Source organism: Somniosus microcephalus, chromosome 17, assembly GCF_052327205.1.
Source record: "Somniosus microcephalus isolate GS21.2 chromosome 17, FLI_Smic_1.0, whole genome shotgun sequence".
NCBI classification, from domain to species: domain Eukaryota; kingdom Metazoa; phylum Chordata; class Chondrichthyes; order Squaliformes; family Somniosidae; genus Somniosus; species Somniosus microcephalus.
The window spans coordinates 62,447,855-62,469,302 of NC_141003.1; the positions used below are offsets into that span (position 1 = coordinate 62,447,855).

The following is a 21,448-nucleotide window of genomic DNA, read 5'->3' on the forward strand; positions in this document are numbered from 1 at the left end:
TTATCTCCCGCCAAATCATAGTCCTGTCTTTGTAATAATTTTGGCGGGCAGAACTCTCTGCAGGGGTGTTTTGTCTTCATAACGGGAGTCGGTGATAGCTTAACTGGCCTTCCTGGGCCGATAATGTCTTTGCTTTGTTACGATAACTTGGTTTGTATATTGATCGGTCTGGAGATTGCCCTGGATGGCTGTTAAACGGCTTCTCTTTGTACAGTGTAATGGGTTAAAGCGTTCGTTCAATTGTCCGCCCATTTCTTGATGGGTCTCATCCTGCCACCCAAATCTGTCCTGTACTTATAATCTAATCAATATGTATGCTCAGTTCCATGAGTTTCGGCTTCCCGAAACTGGTTTTCGCGGGCTTTTAATGTCCTCAATCCACAAGACTGTCTGGCTTGCAGTAACAGAAATTCAAATGGTCCCAGAAGCTGGTCATGAGGTCTGGCGGCCATTTTGTGTGCCCTTTTATTAAAGGTTTCTCTGTATAAGCTTCTTTTGGTCAATAAAGCTGTTTTATTAACCCTATTTTCCTACGTGATTATTTAATGAAAATTTCGCGAATCTTACAATCCCCTCTCAATCTTCTAAACTCCAGTGAGTATAAGCTCAATTGACACAATCTCTCCTCGTACGTCATTCCTGCCATCCCAGGTATCAGCCTGGTGAATCTTCGCTGCACTCCCTCCATGGCAAGAACGTCCTTCCTCAGGTAAGGTGACCAAAATTGCACACAATACTCAAGGTGCGGTCTCACCAAGGCCCTGTACAACTGTAGCAAGACATCCTTGTTCTTGTACTCGAACCCTCTTGCTACGAAGGCCAACATACCATTTGCCTTCTTAACCGCCTGCTGCACCTGCATGCTTACCTTCAGCGACTGGTGCACAAGAACACCCAGGTCTCTTTGCACTTCCCCTTCTCCCAATCTATTGCCATTCAAATAATAATCTGCATTCCTGTTTTTTCCACCAAAGTGGATAACCTCACATTTATCCACATTATAGTGCATTTGCCATATTTCTGCCCAATCACCCAACCTGTCCAAATCGTACTGGAGTTTCATGACATCCTCCTCACAGCATACCCTCCCACCCAGCTTTGTGTCGTCTGCAAATTTGGAGATATTACATCCAGTTCCCTCGTCCAGATCATTAATATATATTGTGAACAGCTGGGGTCCTAGGACCGATCCTTGCAGTACCCCACTAGTCACTGCCTGCCACTCGGAAAATGACCCATTTACTCCAACTCTTTGCTTTCTGTCCGCCAACCAGTTCACTATCCAAGTCAATACCTTGCCCCCAGTCCCATGTGCCTTAATTTTGCACGCTAACCTCTTATGCGGGACCTTATCAAAAGCCTTCTGAAAGTCCAAATACACCACATCCACTGGTTCTCCCTTATCTATTTTACCAGTTACATCCTCAAAAAATTCCAGTAGATTAGTCAAGCATGATTTACCTTTTGTAAATCCATGTTGACTTTGTCCGATCCTGTCACTGCTTTCCAAGCATGGACTCTAGCATTTTCCCCACTACCGATGTCAGGCTTACCGGTTTATAATTCCCCGCTTTTTCTCTGCCACCTTTTTTGAATAGTGGGGTAACATTAGCTACTCTCCAATCCATGGTTACTGTTCCAGAGTCTATCGAGCTCTGGAAGATGACCAGCAATGCATCTACTATTTCTAGGGCCACTTCCTTAAGTACCCTGGGATGTAGATTATCAGGCCCTGGGGATTTATTGGCCTTCAGTCCCATCAATTTTCCTAACACCATTTCCCTACAAATACTGATTTCTTTCAGTTCCACCCTTTCATCAGACCCTATGTTCCACGGTATTTCTGGGAGGTTATTTGTGTCCTCCTTTGTGAAGACAGAACCAAAATATGTATTTAGTTGGTCTGCCATTTCTTTGCTCCCCATTATAAATTCCCCCGATTCTGACTGCAAGGGACCTACGCTTGACTTCACCCATCTTTTTCTCTTTACATCAACATATCCTTCGATACCTTCCTCCCTCATATGTTTATCTACCTTCCTCTTAAATGCATCTATACGAGTCGCCTCAACTACTATTTGTGGTAGCGAGTTCCACATTCTAACCACTTTCTGGGTAAAGAAGTTTCTCCAGAATTATCTAACGGATTTATTAGTGACTATCTTATATTTATGGCCCCTAGTTCTGGTCTCCTTTGTAAAGAAACACCTTCTCTATGCCGATCCTATCAAACACTTTCATAATCTTAAATACCTCTACCAGGCCAACTCTCAGTCTTTTGTTTTCTGGGGAAAAGACCCCCAGCCAGTTAAATCTTTCCTGATAGGTGTAACCTCTTAGTTCTGGTATCATTCTGGTAAATCTTTCGCGCAGCTTCTCCGGTGCCTGTACACCCTTTTTATAATATGGAGACCAGAACTGTTCACAGTACTCCAAGTGTGGTCTAATTAAGGTTCTATACAAGTTTAATATAACTTCTCTGCTTTACAATTCCATCTAGAAATAAACCCAAGTGCTTTGTTTGCTTTTTATTATGGCCTTATTAACCTGCATCACTACTTTTAGTGATCTGTGTATCTGTAACCACTGATCCCTCTGCTCCTCCATCCTATTCAGACATATAGGCGTGAGATTTGGTTATGCCCCGTTTGGGGGCGGTAACCGAATTAGCGCCGGACATTTCGCACCCGACGCGGAAGTTCCACCCCAGCTGCTAAATTTGGCTTACCGCCCTGCGCTATCTCGGGCACTCCACTTCCTCTCAGGGCGGTGTTGAGGGCGCAAAGCGCTCGAATGCCGGAGTGCTACGCGGCCGCTTTGCGTAGTGCTGATGCATTTCACCAGCTGACGCTGCGAGCTCTACACGGCCTCTGATGTCCCACACTGGGCCACCAGGGCGGCGTGCTGCCGTGGCCACAGCCTGGCACTGAGATGCGGTGCCAGGTTGCATGGTGGCAGCTACGGACCATGCTGAGGGCCTCCATCAAGGGCCGAACTGGAGGTCGGCCAAAAAAAGAAAATGGCGGCGCGGGTCACAGCCGCACCTCCCCTTTAAATACCGCCCCGTGAGCGGATATCAGCCCAGTTCACGACCCACAAGGCTGGCGCTGACATCACCTATGGCAGCCTCGTAGGGTGCAGCCAAATTTCTGCCACAAGGCACTAAGAGGATGCGGCAGGGCGCTAAGTGGTTGCGTCGCCCTGGGCACTACCGGCGGGGCACGGCACTATAGGCTAGCGCCTCAGCAGTGCCCCTCCGAATTTCTCGGGAGGCGCTGTTATCGCCCCCCTTTGCATCCCGTTAGCACCCCCCGGAGGCACTAACGGCAGGAGCATAGGAACCGAATTTCGCCCCCTTATATTCTAAGGAGTATGTTGTCTCCTTATTGAGCAGAGCCAGCGGACCGGGGCGGAACCGGAGCGGCAATGGTAGCAGAATAAAAAGCGTGGTGAGGGGAGGCCTGAGAGCAGAGCCAATGGGGGAGGAGCAGCAAGACTCTGATTCAATAACAAAAAAAATCAAACTGTGACAGCACAGGTAAGCAGGTAGGTGATTGGTGGTGAGTATTTCTTTTCTCTTAGGACTGAGGGCTAAGTTACAGTAAAGACCTGTAGCATATAACTAAATTTATAACCAACTAAACTTTTTAAATAAATTAGACAAGGTTATTACCTAGTTTAACTAGATTAAAAACTATAAATAGACAATTGATTGATATTGACATAATTAATTAAATAAAATACAATAGAGATGGCAGGGCAGTTGATGTGCTGCAGCTGTAGCATGTGGGAGCTGGTGGACACCAGTGTGATCCAGGGCGACCACGTCTGCAGTAAGTGTCTGCAGCTCGAGGAACTTCAGCTCAGAGTTGATGAGCTGGAGTCCGAGCTGCAGACATTGCGACACATCAGGGAGGGAGAAAGTTACCTGAACACTTTGTTCCAGGAGGCAGTCACACCCATTAGGTTTAAGGGTAGCATGCGCATGGGAACACCACCAGCTCCAAGTTCTCCTCCAAGTCACACACCATCCTGACTGAGAAGTATATCGCCGGCCATTCATCGTCGCTGGCTAAATATCCTGGACGTCCCTACCTAACAGCACTGTGGGAGTACCTTCACCACATGGACTTCAGCACGGTGGCATAGTGGTTAGCACTGTTGCCTCACAGCGCCAGGGACCCGGGTTCAAATCTGGCCTCAGGTGACTGTCTGTGTGGAGTTTGCACATTCTCCCCGTGTTTGCGTGGGTTTCCTCCGGGTGCTCCGGTTTCCTCCCACAGTCCAAAGATGTGCGGGTTAGGTTGATTGGCTATGATAAATTGACCCTTAGTGTTAGGGGGATTAAATACATGGGGTTACGGGGATAGAGTGGGATATGTGTTGGTGTAGGGGTTACGGGGATCGGGTGGGATATGTGTCGGTGCAGGCTCGATGGGCCGAATGGCCTCTATCTGCACTGTGGGGTTTCTGTGATTCTGTGATTCTGTGACTGCAGCAGTTCAAGAAGGCAGCTCACCACCACCTTCTCAAGGGCAATTATGGGTGGGCAATAAATGCTGGCCTTGCCAGCGACGCCCACATCCCATAAACAATTTTTTAAAAATACTTCAGATTTGGGCTGTGGTCAGGGACAGAAGTGTGTGACTGCGAGTGAGGCAGATATGGGGATCCAGGAGGTTGCATTGGAGGAGCCTCAGCCCTTGCACTTGTCCAACAGTTACAAGGTTCTTGAAACCTGTGTGGACGAGAGCAGGGACTGCAGGGTGTAATGATATCAGCAAATAGTGATGGTATTTGCCTGTTTGATTATGATGCCTTACCAGCATGTTTGCCTGATTGATTACTTATGCCTGACCAGCAGAGGGCATGTGACAGAGGCAGAGTTTAGTTTAGTTTCAGTTTCGTTTTAGATGAATCTCAAACATGATGTCTCCTGTAATGCTGTTAAAAGAGTTGAACAAGACTTTAGATTAAAAGACATTCTCTTTCATAAATGTCTCGTCATTGAACCCACAAAGAAATCAATACACAGGGAGGATGAGCAAATTGACCATGGCACCATCGTACAGGGGGGCATTCAAGTTGGGGATGTAAAAAGGAATGTCTTAGTAGTAGGAGACAGTATAGTTAGGGGAGTAGATACTGTTCTCTGCAGCCGAGAGCGTGAGTCCCGAAGGCTGTGTTGCCTTTCCAGTGCCAGGGTTAAGAACATCTCCTCGGGGCTGGAAAGGAACTTGGAGTGGGAGGGGAAGGATCCAGTTGTCATGGTCCACATAGGAAGCAATGACATAGATAAGACAAAGAAGTTCTGCTGAGGGAGTATGAGCAGCTAGGGTCTAAATTAAAAAGCAGAACCACAAAAGTAATAATCTCTGGATTACTACCTGAGCCACGAGCAAGTTGGCATAGGGTCAATAAGATCAGAGAGTTGATTGCGTGGCTCAAGGATTGGTGTGGGAGAAATGGGTTTAGATTCACGGGGCACTGGCACCAGTACTGGGGCAAAAGGGAGCTGTTCCGTTGGGACGGCCTTCACTTGAACCATGCTGGGACCAGTGTCCTGGCAAATCAAATAATTAGGGCTGTAGATAGGGCTTTAAACTAAATAGTGGGGGTGGGGTGGGGGGAGGGTTCAAGCGAGGGGAAATTTAGAAAGTTAAATAGAAAGGACAGAGTAATAGTGCAGGGTAGGGATATGGGCAATGAAAACCAGTGTATGACAGGAAGGGACAGAGCATACAAACATAAGAGTGCACCAGCAAGTAAGGTCAGAGTAGGGAAAAATGATAAAAAGACAAAATTAAAGGCTCTTTATCTGAATGCACGCAGCATTCGTAACAAGATAGATGAATTGATGGCACAAGTAGAAATAAATGGGTATGACCTAATAGCCATCACAGAGACGTGGTTGCAATGTGACCAAGGCTAGGAACTGAATATTCAGGGGTATTTGACATTTCGGAAGGGTAGAGAAAAAGGAAAAGGAGGTGTGTTAGCTCCGTTAATAAACAACAGTGACAAATGATCTTGGCTCGGAAGTTCCAGATGTAGAATCAATTTGGGTGGAGGTAAGAAATAGTAAGGGAAAGAAGGTACTGGTGGGAGTAGTCTATAGGCCCCCTAACAGTAGCTACACTATAGGACAGAGTGTAAATCAAGAAATAATGGGGGCTTGTAAGAAAGGTACTGCAATAATCATGGGCAATTTTAATCTTCACATAGATTGGACAAATCAAATTGGCAAAAGCAGCCTTGAGGACAAGTTCATAGAGTGTATTCGGGACAGTTTCTTAGAACAATATGTTGTGGAACCTGCCAGGGAACAAGCTATTTTAGATCTGGAAATGTGTAATGAAACAGGATTAATTAATAATCTCATAGTAAAGGAGCCTCTAGGGAAGAGTGATCATAACATGTTGAATTCCACATTCACTTTGAAGGTGAGAAACTTGGGTCTGAAACTAGAGTATTAAACTTAATTGAAGGCAATTACAAAGGTATGAGGAGAGAGTTGGCTAAAGTGGACTGGGAAAATAGATTAGAAGGTAAGACGGTAGAAAAGCAGTGGCAGACATTTAAAGAGATATTTCATGACTCTCAACAAAGATATATTTCAGTGAGAAAGAAAGACTCGAAGAGAAGAATGAAACAACCATGGCTAACCAAGGAAGATAAGGATGGCATCAAATTGAAAGAAAAGGCATACAATGTTGCAAAGATTAGTGGTAGGCCAGAAGATTGAGAACATTTTAGAAACCAGCAAAGCATGACCAAAAATTAATAAAGAGGGAGAAAATAGCTTATGAGAGAAAACTAGCAAGAAATGTAAAAACTGACAGTAAGAGCTTCTACAAGTATATAAAAAGGAAGAGACTAGCTAAAGTAAATGTTGGTCCCTTAGAGGACGAGACTGGGGAAATAACAATGGGAAACAAGGGAATGGCAGAGGCATTGAACAAATATTTTGTATCTGTCTTCACAATAGAGGACACTAAAAACATCCCAGTAATAGTAGAAAATCAAGGGACGAAAGGGAGGGAGGAACTTAAAACAATCACTATCACTAGAGCAAAAGTGCTAGGCAAACATATGGGTCTAAAGGCTGACAAGTCCCCTGGACCTGATGGCCTGCATCCTAAGGTCTTAAAAGAAGTGGCTACAGAGATAGCGGATGCGTTGGTTGTAATCTACCAAAATTTCCTTGACTCTGGCAAGGTCCCAGTGGATTGGAAAACCGCAAATGTAACACCCTTATTCAAAAAAGGAGGGAGACAGAAAGCAAGAAACTATAGGCCAGTTAGCCTAACATCTGTCATTGGCAAAATGCTGGAATCCATTATTAAGGGAGTAGTAGCAGGACATTTAGAAAATCATAATACAGTCAAACAGAGTCAACATGGTTTTATGAAAGGGAAATCGTGTTTGACAAATCTATTAGAGTTATTTGAGGAGGTAACGAGCAGGGTGGATAAAGGGGAACCAGTAGATGTAGTGTATTTGGATTTCCAAAAGGCATTCGACAAGGTGCCACATAAAAGGTTACTGCATAAGATAAGAACTCACGGATTTGGGGGTAATATATTAGATTGGATAGAGGATTGGTTAACTAACAGAAAACAGAAAGTCGGGATAAATGGGTCATTTTCAGGGTAGCAAACTGTAACTAGTGGAGTGCCACAGGGATCAGTGCTGGGGCCTCAACTATTATCCATCTATATTAATGATTTGGATGAAAGAAGCGAGTGTATTATAGCCAAATTTGCAGACGATACAAAGATAGATGGGAAAGCAAGTTGTGAGGAGGACATAAAGAATCTGCAAAGGGATATAGATAGGTTAAGAGAGTAGGCAAGAATTTGGCAGATGGAGTATAATGTGGGAAAATGTGAGGTTATCCACTTTAGTAGGAAGAATAAAAAAATCAAAATATTATTTCAATGGAGAGAGACTACAAAATGCTGCAGTACAGAGGGATCAGGGGGATCTTTGTAGGCAAATGGAATGTTGGCCTTTATTTCAAGGGGGATAGAGTATAAAGGTAGGGAAGTCTTTCTACAACTGTACAGGGCGCTGCTGAAACCACACCTAGAGTACAGCGTACAGTTTTGCTCCCCTTATTTAAGGAGGGATATATTTGCATTGGAGGCAGTTCAGAGAATGTTCACTTGGTTAATTCCTGGGATGGAAGGGTTGTCTTATGAGGAAAGGTTGAGCAGGTTGGGCCTATACACATTGGAGTTTAGAAGAATGAGAGGTGATCTTATTGAAACATATAAGATTCTGAGGGGGTTCGACAGGGTAAATGCTGAGAGGATGTTTCCCCTCGTGGAGGAATCTAGAATGAGGGGGCATAGTCTCAGAAAAAGGGATCGCCCATTTAAGACGGTGATGAGGAGGAATTTCTTCTCTCAGAGGGTCGTGAATCTTTGGAATTCTTTTCCGTAGAGAGCTGAGTCATTGAATATATTCAAGGCTGAGGTAGACAGATTTTTGAGCAACAGGGGAATCAAGGGTTATGGGGAGCAGGCGGGAAAGTGGAGTTGAGGCCAAACTCGGATCAGCCATGATCTCATTAAATGGCGGAGCAGTTTCTAGGGGCCGAATGGCCTGCTCCTGCTCCTATTTCCTATTTATTATGTTCTTATTCTTCCTACCAAATTGTTGCACCCACACTTATCTATATTGAAGTTAATTTGCCAATTACTTGACCATTTTACAAGTTTATTAATGTCCTCTTGTATTTTGTTGCAGTCCTCCTCTGTATTAACTACACACCCCATTTGGTTTCGCTCGCAAATTTCGAAATTGTACTTCCAATTCCTGAGTGAAAATTGTTGATGTAAATGGTGAAAAACTGTGGTCCCAGCAACAATCCTTGTGGAACCACTTCCCACCTTTTGCCAGTCTGAGTAACTACCTTTAACCCCTACTCTCTGTTTTCTATTTTGTAGCCAGCTTGCTCCCCATTCTGCCTCTTGTCCCCTGGCTCCACATGTTCTGATTATAGTCATGAGCCGACTATACTATTCTTTATAAACGGATTACAATCTCACTGCAGCCAGTACATGAAGGAGACCTTCCGCCATGGTGAGAAACGAGGGAATAGATGGGGTTCAGATCCATTACAAAAGGGATTGGATTGTTCTATATAAATATTCTCAAGTTTTTGTGAGTAGTATCACTTTATTTTGGGATCTTCACCTCAATATAATGGTCACCAAATCCTTAATGTTCTCATTGATAATATTCATTAAATCCTAATATCATAAATGCATTCCCTTACAGGCTGATCACTGGGTCAGGAAGCGTGACTGCAGTTTCCATTTCTCAGTGAGCAGTTACAGTGCCACCTTGTGCAATCTCATGTGTAGCTCACAAAACATTCCAGTGGTTTCCAGCCCCGCCTGTTCTGAGCTGCCAGTCACTGATTGGTTAGCAGTAATTTTGACATCATTAATTGTCCAGCCAATTGGATCTGATTACAATGGTTCCAAAGGTCTCCACAATCTGCTATATATACACATGCAGAAGCACTTGAAACCTCTTTACATCAGGCAACTGGGAGAGAGAGGTGTAAAGGTAAACTTGAAGAAAACCTTACCTTTATTGAAATCTTGATGCTAATGTTGAATCGTTTTGTTGTGTTTCAGGTTTGAGGAAAGGAACTTCACTGCAGACATGATGCTGGTGACGGTTTTGCTGCTGAGTGCATTGCTCGTCAGTGATGTGGCAGGTAGGGTCAAGTGATTTTAATAGCTTTAGATATAAATTACTGTTAACAATAAACAATTATTAAAAATGGCAACACAGGCAGTCTATCAGGACTGTAGAATATGGGAATTTTTGGACAGTAAGACAGTCCCATATAACTACACCTGTAGGAAATGTCTCTTGCTTGAGACACTCAAGCTCAGTGTTGTTGATTTGGAAGGGCAGGTGTTGTATCTCCTATGCATGTATAGGAAGGTGCTGTGGGAAAGGCAGCACGTGTTGAGGGTGATGAAAGAGTGGACCAATGTGCCATGAGAATATAATCCTTTTGGAATGCTGAAAGGGAAAGGGCAGGAAAGATGTGTGAGTCATTGAGTTTATAATAGATATTGGTTGACAGCCTATCCCCAGAAATGGAGATGGTGAAGCTGATGAAGGGAAGAATTGTCGATGCACCATGTTAAGAAAAAGGACGTGTGGAAAAAGACAAAGGAGGTGTGAAGCAAAGTTGATGAAAATTCCCAGTTTGAGTCATAAATATGAAATAGTCACCAATAAATCCAATAAGGATTTCAGGAGAACCTTCTTTACCCAGAGAGTGGTGAGAATCTGGAACTTGCTACAATATGGAGTAGTTGAGGCGAACAGCATAGATGCATTAAGGGGAAGCTAGATAAGCACATGAGGGGGAAAAGGAATAGAATTATATGCTGATAGGGTTAGAGGAAGTAAATAGAGAGGGAGGAGGCTCCTGAGGCATTGACTAGTTGGGCCAAATGGCCTGATTCTGTGCTGTAACTTCTATATAATTCTATGAAAACAAATATGGTGTATGAGGACAGGTTTCTACAGGAAGGTGAAAAGCCGTGCCCACTTGTGCAGGCCCCGCCCCTGTTCATGCTCCACCCACTGTGTGCCCATTAATTTCTAGCCTCACAAATCAGAGATAAACTTTGAAGGTTTGGGGATTGCTGTTGTGATTATTGCAGCTTGTTTAGTCTAATTCCCTTTAACTGCAGGTTTTGATACTGAGTCGAACATTGGAGAATGGGCAACTGGAGAGAGAGACGGATCAGGACCTTGAACAACGTGGCGTCTTTGGGAGCGAATATTGTTTCGATGGCTGGCTTTATTTTGGTTATTGTTACCAGTTTATCTTTCAGCGAAGGTCTTGGATAGAAGCTGAGGTAAGTCCCTGGAGTCTCCATTTTAAGTTATTGGCTTTGTTCCTCAGTGTTTCTAAATATGACCAGACACACAGAATGAAAGAACCTTCTTGTTTATATCTGGACAGTTCTGATTGACTCAGTGTGTTCCATCAGTGGGTAACATGGTCTACATTGTATTCTACATTAGACACTGAGGGCACTGAACTGTGACTTTGAACCCTACAGACAAGGAGGGTCCCAGGTCCATCCATGGACAGTGATGAGGGTGTTACAACTTGTCTGAGTCTCTGGATTAGAAAAGAGTAAAATCAGTGCGACTCCCTGGTCCTGATCACCATCCAGTGAAACCTTCTGCAAAATGCATTGTCTGGAAGTTTGGTGGGGACAGGATTGGGCTCCAGATCCTGCTCTTCAGATCAAAGATGACAAGGTCCATTTAAAGGCTCTGCTGTCAGCCCATTGAAAGGGCAAAGAGTGTGAAAAACATGTATCCATTCAGCTAAGATTTCAGACATTTTCAAAAGCCAACAAGATGCATCCAATGTTTGTTAGTTTTACATTGAATGGTCTTCCCAGGTCACTTTCATTGACTGGGTCTGCAATGTCTCCCCAGGTCAATTCATTTGTACCCTTCCTATTGGGCAATGTTTGTCTATTTAAATTCCCCCATGTGATATTAGCAAGATAAATTGTATACCTTGCATACCTGGGACTAATTTATTTTGAGCCCTTTTAGACTGTTTTGGACTTCCATGGTATTTATTCTACTTGTATTACTGTTTTCAGGAGTGCACATTACCCACACATTCCCTTTTAAATATTTGAAGGAAGTAATGATCTCTTTATTACTAAAACCATGGGGGAGAAATTCGGTATCGCCCCATTTGGGGCGCAATTATCGGCCGGGTGCAAAGTTTAGCGCCTGGCGCTAATTATCGCCTCCGACTGCAAACTGGGCTTCTATCGCCCCTGGAGGTAATTGGAGCGCTAAATCAGGCGCTACACACCTCTCTTGGCGTTAACGCTGAGGAGCGAGGCGCTACCTCAGAGCGCTGGCGAAGCCCATGTGATGTCAGCCAGCAATGGAACACAGACACATTGGTGCTGGCCAGTTCTTAAAGGGGAGGGTCGATCTTGCTCTCCATCCACACCCTGCACATTGCAGCCTTGAATCTCAGCCTGGAGAGACCTGTACATCAAATCTGCTGGAAAGAAGAATGGAGAGGCCCAGGGAAAGAGCTCGGGGTCGAACCCCCATAGTCTCTTCTAAATCGATGCAATGAAGATCAAATCAAAATCAACCTGCAAAGTGCTGCTCAGTACCCAAAACTCCTTCATACAGCGTTGAATCTCTCCAGAAGTCAGTCAGTCTCTCTCTCTCTCTCAGAATGCGTGGTGCAAAAATGTCACTGACAAAAAAAGGCAGGAAGCAGTCACCTTTAAATAGCGCTCCCCTAGTCCCTTTCTGACAGCATAACGCTCCCCTCAACCTGTCGTTGCTAGCGGCAGGCGGTAAGGCAGGGGGCGCCAATCAATTTCCGGTCTGGGGCACTAACGGGGCGTTGCGCATTCGACTGACGTCACAATCTGCTGGTGCAGGAGATCGTGGTGGTAGTGTTTAGCGCTGCCGCAAACTGTCTCGTTAATTTTGCGATCGGTGCTAACATCGCTGCGCCCGTGCGCTAGTTACTTTGCATCCCATTAGCACCCTCTTAAGGCGCTAACAGGAGGCGCAAACAACTGAATTTTTTCCCCCCATGTGTATATATCTTGCATTTCCAGTCCACACTTTTCACGTCAACATTTATAATGTGAAAATTGTTAAAATATAGGTAAAGAAAAATGAAGGCCACTCATTTAGGTTTCACAGAATAATGGACAAATTCTAGAATGCCATTAAATAAAAATGGAATTTAATTTATTGGGGGAGAAAGTCAACTCACACCTGTCTATTTTGCACTGAAGAAACAGGCAGCAAGGGGACACCTCGATCACCCTTTGATGCCCAAAGCCCACCCAATGCAATATTCAGCCGGGCCTGAAAATGGGCGAGCAGCCCGCCCGGCTGAAACAGGCCTAAACCTTCTTAAATATGCAAATCGGGCCCTACGCCGATTGTAGTTGGGAAAATGCTGGAATCTATTACAAAGGGTGTAATAACTGGGCACTTAGAAACTATTAGTAAGATTGGGCAGAATCAACATGGATTTATGAAAGGGAAATCCTGTTTAACAAACCTATTGGAGTTCTTTGAGGATGTAACTAGTGGAGAGGACAAAGGGGAATCAGTAGATGTGGTGTATTTGGATTTTCAGAAGGCCTTCAATAAGGTCCCACAAGAGTTTGGTGAACATAATTAGGGCACATGGAATTGGGGGTAATATACTAGCATGGATTGAGAATTGGTTAATGGACAGAAAACAAAGTGGGGATAAACGGATCTTTTTCAGGATGGCAGGCTGTGACTAGTGGGGTACCACAAGGATCGGTGCTTAGGCCCCAGCTATTCACAATCTATATCAATGATTTGGATGAGGGGACTAAATGTAACATTTCCAAATTTGCTGATGATACAAAGCTAGGTGGCAGTGTCAGTTGCGAAGAGGATGTGAAGAGGCTTCAAGGGGATCTCGACAGGCTCAGTGAGTGGGCGAGAACATGGCAGATGGAATATAATGTGGCTAATTGTGAAGTTATCCACTTTGGTAGAAAAAACAAAGGCAGAGTATTTCCTAAATGGTGAAAGATTGGGGAATGCAGATGCTCAAAGGGACCTGGGTGACCTTGTACATGAGTCACTGAAAGTGAATGTGCAGGTGCAGCAAGCCATTAGGAAGGCAAATGGTATGCTGGCCTTCATTACAAGAGGATTTTAGTACAGGAGTAAAGAAGCCTTACTCCAATTATATAGGGCCTTGGTGAGACCACACCTGGAGTACTGTGTACAATTTTGGTCTCCTTACCTAATGAAGGATATACTTGCCATAGAGAGAGTGCACCGAAGGTTCACGAGATTGATTCCTGGGATGGTGGGACTGTCTTATGAGAAGAAATTGAGTAAACTAGGTCTGTATTCTCTAGAATTCAGATGAATGAAATGGGATCTCATTGAAGCATACAAAATTATTACAGGGCTTGATAGGGTGGATGCTGGGGGAATGTTTCCCTTGGCTGGGGTGTCTAGAACCAGGGGCCACAGCCTCTGGATAAAGGGTAGGCCATTTAGGACTGATGAGAAGAAATTTCTTCAGAGGGTGGTGAATCTTTGGAATTCTCTACCCCAGAGATCTGTGGAGGATCAATCATTGGGTATATTCAAAACAGAAGTCGATAGATTTCTGACTAGTAAGGGCATCAAGGAATATGGCGATAGGGCCGGTGAATGCAGTTGAGGCAGAAAATCAGCTATGATCTCATTAAATGACAGAGCAGGCTCGAAGGCCTGAATGGCCTACTCCTGCTCCTATTTCTTATGTTCTTATGTAGGACCCTCATGCAAAATTCAGCTACAAATGGGCAGAGCTTGCATCGTACAGGCTCCACCCAGTTACACCAGGGTAGGTAACCAAAAGCTTGGTCAATGATGTAGGTTTTAAGGAATGGCTTGAAGAAGTAAAGAGTGTCAGAGCTTTAGGGAGGGAATTAAAGAGCTTGGGCCAAGGCAGCTGAAAAACAACCACCAATGGTTGAGCACCGAAAATCAGTTGTGCAAAAAGCCAGAATTGTGGGAGTGCTGATATCTCAGAGGGTTGTAGGGCTGGATATAAGAACATAATAGGAGCAGGAGGGTGCCATTTGGCTTTTCAAGGCTGCTCTGGCATTCAGTAAGATCATGGCTGGTCTTCTACCTCAACTCAACTTTACAACACTGTCTTCATATCCCTTGATTCCCTTAATATCCAAAAAATACTATCACTCTCTCTGCTTTGAATATACTCCACGACTGATCATCCACAGACCCCTGGGGTAGAGAATTCCAAAGATTCACAACCCTTTGAGTGAATAAATTTCTCCTCATCTCTGTCCTAAATGGCCGATCCCTTATTCTGAGACTGTAACCCCTAGCTCTAGACTTCCCAGACAAGGTAAACATTCTCCCAGTATCCACCCTGCCAAGCCCTGTAAGAATTTTATGTTTCACTGAGATCACCTCTCATTCTTCTAAATCCTAGGGAATATAGGCCTACCATCGCAGGAATCAGTCGTTGTGCTCCCTCTAAGGCAAGTCTATCCTACCTTGGGTAAGGAGACCAAAACTGTACACAGTACTCCAGGTGTGGTCTCACCAAGGCCCTATATAATTACAGTAAGAATTCTTTCCTTTTACCCTCCAATCCTTTTGAAATAAAGGCTAACATATCATTTCCTTTCGTAATTGCTTTCTGTAACTGCATGTTAACCTTCAGTGATTCGTGTACAAGGAAAGCCAGGTCCTTCTAAATACCAACATTTCCCAATCTCTCACCATTTAATAAATATTCTGCTTTTCCTATCAAAGTGGATAACTTCACATAATACTCCATCTGCCATGTTCTTGCCCACACACTTAACCTGTCTTTATCCCTTTGCCACCTCTTTGCATCCTCCTCACAACTTACTTTCCCACTTAGCTTTGTATTGTCAATAAACTTGGATACATTACACTCGGTCCCCTCATCTAAGTCATTGATGTAGATTGTAAGTAGCTGAGGCCCAAGCACTGATCCTTGGGGTACCCCTAGTTACAACCTGCCAAACTGAAAATGACCCATTTATTCCTAATCTCTGTTTTCTGTCCATTAACCAATCCTCAATTCTTGCTAATATATTACCCCCAATCCCATGAGCCCTAATTTTGTGTAATAACCTCTTGTGTGGCACCTTATCGAATACTTTCTGAAAATCCAAATGCATTACATCCACTGATTTCCCCCTTATCTTGCCTGCTAGTTACAACCTCTCAACTCAATTAGATTTGTCAAACACAATTTCCCTTTCAGAAATCCATCTTGACTCTGCCCAATCATATTTTGATTTTCTAAATGCCCTGTTATCATGTCCCTAATAATAGATTCTAGCATTTTCCAGACTGCTGATGGCAGGCTAACTGGCCTATAGTTCCGTTTTCTCTCTCCCTCCTTTCTTGAATAACGGGGTTATATTAACTACCTTCCAATCCACAGGGACCATTCTAGAATCTAGAATTCTGAAAGATCAAAACCAATGCATGCACTATCTCTGTAGCTACCTCTTTTAAAACCCTAGGATGTCGGCTATCAGGTCCAAGTGATTTGTTGGCTTTTAGTCCCATTAATTTCTGCAGTACTATTTCTATACTAATACTAACCTCTTTCAGTTCTTCATTCTCACTAGACCCTTGGTTCCCCACTATCTCCAGAATACAAAGCATTTAGAGGAGGTTAGAGAGATAGGGGAGGGGCAAGGCTTTGGAGGGATTTGAAAACGAGGATGAGAATTTTAATATCGAGGCATTACTGGACCGGTAGCCAATGTAGCTCAGTGCGCACAGGGGTGATATGTGGAACATAGGAACACAGAGACCATTCATCCCTTTGCGCCTGTTCGCCATTCAAATAGATCATGGCTGATCTTTATCTTAACTCATCTACCCGCCATGGTTCCATAACCGTTCATACCCTTGCTTAAATTTCCATTGACTCCAGTCTCAACAGCTTTCTGGCTTGAATAGGGAATTGTTTGAGGTAGGACACAGATTAGGGATAATGGGTATGTACTCAAATTGCAGGAAGTGACCAGTTGTGTCCCCCAGGGATCTGTACTGGGGACTCAGCTTTTCACTTTCCTTTTTTATTTGTTCATGGGAGTTGGGCATTGCTGGCAAGGCCAGCATTTATTGCCTATCCCTAATTGGCCTGTGGAAGGTGGTGGTGAGCCGCATTCTTGAACCGCTGCAGTCCTTGTGGTGAAGGTACTATATTTATAAAAGAATTAGATGAAGGAATAGAGAGCTGTAGATCTAAGTTTGCTGATGACACTAAGTTAGGTGGCACAGTAAATAGTGTAGATAAAAGTAGAAAGTTGCAAAGGGATGTTGTTAGATTAGGTGAGTGGGCAAAACTCTGGCAGATGGAATTCAATGTGGAGAAGTGTGAGGTCATCCACTTTGTCTGAAGAAAGATAGATCAGAAATCCATTTTGACTGCCCAATCATATTTTGATTTTCTAAGTGCCTTGTTACCACGTCCCTAATAATAGATTCTAGCATTTTCCCGACTACTGATGTCAGGCTAACTGGCCTATATTTCCCTGTTTTCTCCCTCCCTCCTTTCTTGAATAACGGGGTTATATTAGCTACCTTCCAATCCACAGGGACCATTCTAGAATTCTGGAAGATCAAAACCAATGCATGCACCATCTCTGTAGCTACTGTTAAGTCTGTGTGTTCCAGTTATGGTTAATATGAATCACTGCACAGACCACAAGAATAACTTTAACAGGTCTTTACTAGTCGAAGGTCAGGGCTGAACTACCCAGCAAATTACTACACAGCACTTATATACCAGTGTGGTCACCACCAGTATTACCGTATACAGCAGCCAGAGAAAGTAGTACATCTCTTAAGGTGGAACAAGTTACATACACCACAGCTACCTCTTTTAAAACCCTAGGATGTCAGCCATCAGGTCCAGGGGATTTGTTGGGTTTTAGACCCATTCATTTCTGCAGTACTATTTCTTTACTAATACTAATTTCTTTAAGTCCTTCATTCTCACTAGACCCTTGGTTCCCTATTATTTCCAGCATGAACAAATAAAGAAGGAAAGTGAAAAGCTGAGTCCCCAGTACAGATCCCTGGGGGACACGACTGGTCGCTTCCTGCAATTTGAGTACATACCCATTATCCCTAATCTGTGTCCTACCTCAAACAATTCCCTATTCAAGCCAATAGGTTGCCTCCAATTCCATGTGCTCTAAATTTTGTTAGCAGCCTCTTATGTAAAACTTTATTGAATGCCTTCTGAAAGTTCATATAAGTAACATCCAGTGACATTTCCTTATCTGCCATGTTCCTTACAGCCTCAAAAAATTCAACTAGTTCGTTCAACATGATCTGCCCATCGTGCCTGTGCCGGCCGAAGAAGAGCTATCCAGCCTAATCCCACTTTCCAGCTCTTGGTCCGTAGCTGTGTAGGTTACGGCACTTCTAGTGCATATCCAAGTACTTTTTAAATGTGATGAGGGTTTCTGCCTCGACCACCCTTTCAGGCTGTGAGTTCCAGAGCCCCACTACCCACAGGGTGAATAAGTTCTCAACTCCCCTCTAATCCTTCTACCATCTATGCCCCCTGGCTATTGACCTCTCTGCTCCGGGCGATAACTCCTTCCTATCTAGGCCCCTCATAATTTTATACATCTTAATCATGTCTCCCCTCAGCCTCCTCTGTTCCAAAGAGAACAACCCCAGCCTATCCAGTCTTCCCTCATAGCTGAAATTCTCCAGTCCTGGCAACATCTTCGTAAATCTCCTCTGTACCCTCTCTAGTACAACCACATCCTTCCTGTAATGTGGTGACCAGAATTGTACACAGTACTCTAGCTGTGGCCTAGCTAGTGTTTTATACAGTTCAAGCATAACCTCCCAGCTCTTGTTTTCGATGCCTTGGCGAATAAAGGAAAGTATCCCATATGCCTTTTTAACCACCTTATCGACCTGTCCTGCTACTTTCAGGGATCTGTAGATATACACTCCAAGGTCCCTCTGTTCCTCTACACTTCTTGGTATGCCACCATTTAGTGTGTATTCACTTGCCCTGTTAGCCCTCCCCTAATGCATTACCTCACACTTCTGTGGATTGAATTCCATTTGCCACTTTTCTGACCACCTGACCAGTCCGTTGATATCTTCCTGCAGCCCACGGCTTTCTTCCTCACTATCAACCATACGCCCAATTGTTGTATCATAGAATCATAGAATGATTACAGCACAGAAGGAAGCCATTCGGTCCATCGAGCCTGTGCCAGCTCTCTGCAAGAGCACTTCAGCTCGTCCCACTCCCTCGCCCTTTCCCCATAGCCATGCAATTTTTTTTCCTTCAGGTACTTCTACAATTCTCTTTTAAAAGCCATGATTGAATCTGCCTCCACCACCCTTTAAGGCAGTGCATTCCAGATCCTAACCACTCACTCCATAAAAAAGTTTTTCCTCATGTCGCCTTTGGTTCTTCTGCCAATCACCTTAAATCTGTGTCCTCTGGTTCTCAACCCTGCCGCCAATGGGAACAGTTTCTCTCTATCTACTCTGTCTAGACCCCTCGTGATTTTTTACACCTCTATCAAATCTCCTCTCAACCTTTTCTGCTCTAAGAACAACGCCAGAAGTTTAATCTGCAAACTTCTTAATCATGCCCATACATTGAAATCGAAATCATTGATATATACCACATAAAGTGAGGGTCCTAGTACTGAGTGCTGCGGAACCCCACTGGGAAGAGCCTTCCAGTCAGAAAAACACCCATCAACCATTAACCTTTGCTTCCTGCCACTGAGCCAATCTTGGATACAAATTGCCACTTTCCTTTGGATACCATGAGCTTTTACTTTTCTGACCAGTCTGCTATCTGGGACCTTGTCAAAAGCCTTGCTAAAATCCCTGTGGACTACATCAAACATGCCAACCTCATCCACCCTCCTTGTTACCACCTCAAAAAATTAAATCAATTATTCAGACATGATCTTCCCTTAACAAATCCATGCTGACTGTCCCTGATTACTCCATGCCTTTCTAAATGACAATTAATACTGTCCCTCAGTAATTTGCCCACTACTGAGGTTAGGCTGACTGGCCTGTAATTACTAGGTCTATCCCTTTCTCCCTTTTTAATCAACAACAATAACTTGTATTTATATAGTGCCTTTAACATCCCAAGGCGTTTCATAGGAGTTTTCCAAAAAAAAATTGACATGGGGCCACATGGAGAAATAAGAACATAAGAACATAAGAAATAGGAGCAGGAGTAGGCCAATCGGCCCCTCGAGCCTGCTCCGCCATTCAATAAGATCATGGCTGATCTGATCCTAACCGCCAATCCACTATCACAGAACCATCTCCTGAATCTAACAGAATTAGACACACTAAATAGGAGCAGGATCAGGCTACACGGCCCCTGGGCCCGCTCCGCTACCCACAGGGCCATGGCCGATCCGAACCTAGACTCATGTCCAAATTCCTGCCTGCTCCCCGTAACCCTTAATTCCCTTTACTTCTAGGAAACTCTCTCTATTTCTGTTTTAAATTTATGTAATGATGTAGCTTCTACAGCTTTTTGGGGCAGCATATTCCATGGACCTACCACCCTCTGAGTGAAGTAGTTCCTCCTCATCTCAGTTTTGAAAGAGCAGCCCCTTATTCTAAGATACTATGCCCCCTAGTTCTAGTTTCACCCATCATCAGGAACATCCTCCCCGCATCCACCAGATCCAACCCCTTCACAATCTTATATGTTTCAATAAGATCGCCTCTCATTCTTCTGAACTCCAATGAGTAGAGTCCCAATCTACTCAACCTCTCCTCATATGTCCATCCCCTCATCCCCGGGATTAACCGAGTGAACCTTCTTTGTACTGACTCGAGAGCAAGTATGTCCTTTCTTAAGTATGAACACCAAAACTGTACGCAGTATTCCAGGTGCGGTCTCACCAATACCTTGTACAACTGAAGCAATACCTCCCTATTTTTATATTCTATCCCCCTAGCAATGAAAGCCAACATTCCATTGGCCTTTTTAATCACTTGCTGCACCTGCATACTAACATTTTGAGTTTCGTGCACCAGGACCCCCAGATCCCTTTGTACTTCAGTACTTTCCAGTTTCTTGCCATTAAGATAATAACTTGCTCTATGGTTTTTCCTGCCAAAGTGCATAACCTCACACTTTCCAGTATTGTATTCCATCTGCCAAATCTCTGCCCACTTACTTAGCCTGTCGATGTCCCCTTGCAGGTTTTTTATGTCCTCCTCACTCACTACTTTCCCTCCCATCTTAGTATCATCTGCAAACTTTGATATGTTACACTCGGTCCCCTCCTCCAAATCATTAATATAGATTGTAAAGAGTTGGGGACCCAGCACTGACCCCTGCGGAACACCACTAGTTACTGATTGCTAGTCTGAGAATGAACCATTTATCCCAACTCTCTGCCTTCTGTTAGATAGCCAATCCTCCACCCATGCTAGAATATTACCCCCAATCCTGTGATTTTTTTATCTTAAGCAATAATCTTTTGTGTGGCACCTTGTCAAATGCCTTTTGGAAGTCTAAATACACTACGTCCAGTGGTTGCCCTTTATCCACCCTATACATTACTTCCTCAAAGAACTCCAGCAAATTTGTCAAACATGACTTCCCCTTCATAAAACCATGCTGACTTTGTCCTATTAAATTATGATTATCCAAATGTCCTGTTACTGTCTCCTTAATAATGGACTCCAAAATTTTACCTACCACAGATGTTAGGCTAACCGGTCTATAGTTTCCAGCCTTCTGTCTACTGCCCTTTTTAAATAAGGGTGTTACATTAGCAGTTTTCCAGTCTGCTGGGACATT

At 43.9% G+C, this 21,448-nt stretch overlaps 1 protein-coding gene across 1 annotated transcript in view; it reads left to right on the forward strand.

Annotated features, from left to right (window-relative positions):
* Positions 1-21,448, forward strand: part of LOC147105785 (lectin-like) — an 80,371-nt gene that overhangs the window by 28,852 nt on the left and 30,071 nt on the right. Inside the window, 3 exon segments of the mRNA XM_086010537.1 lie at positions 9,654-9,736; positions 10,734-10,745; positions 10,747-10,901. Of these exon segments, the coding sequence (XP_085866663.1) occupies positions 9,654-9,736; positions 10,734-10,745; positions 10,747-10,901 (250 nt within the window).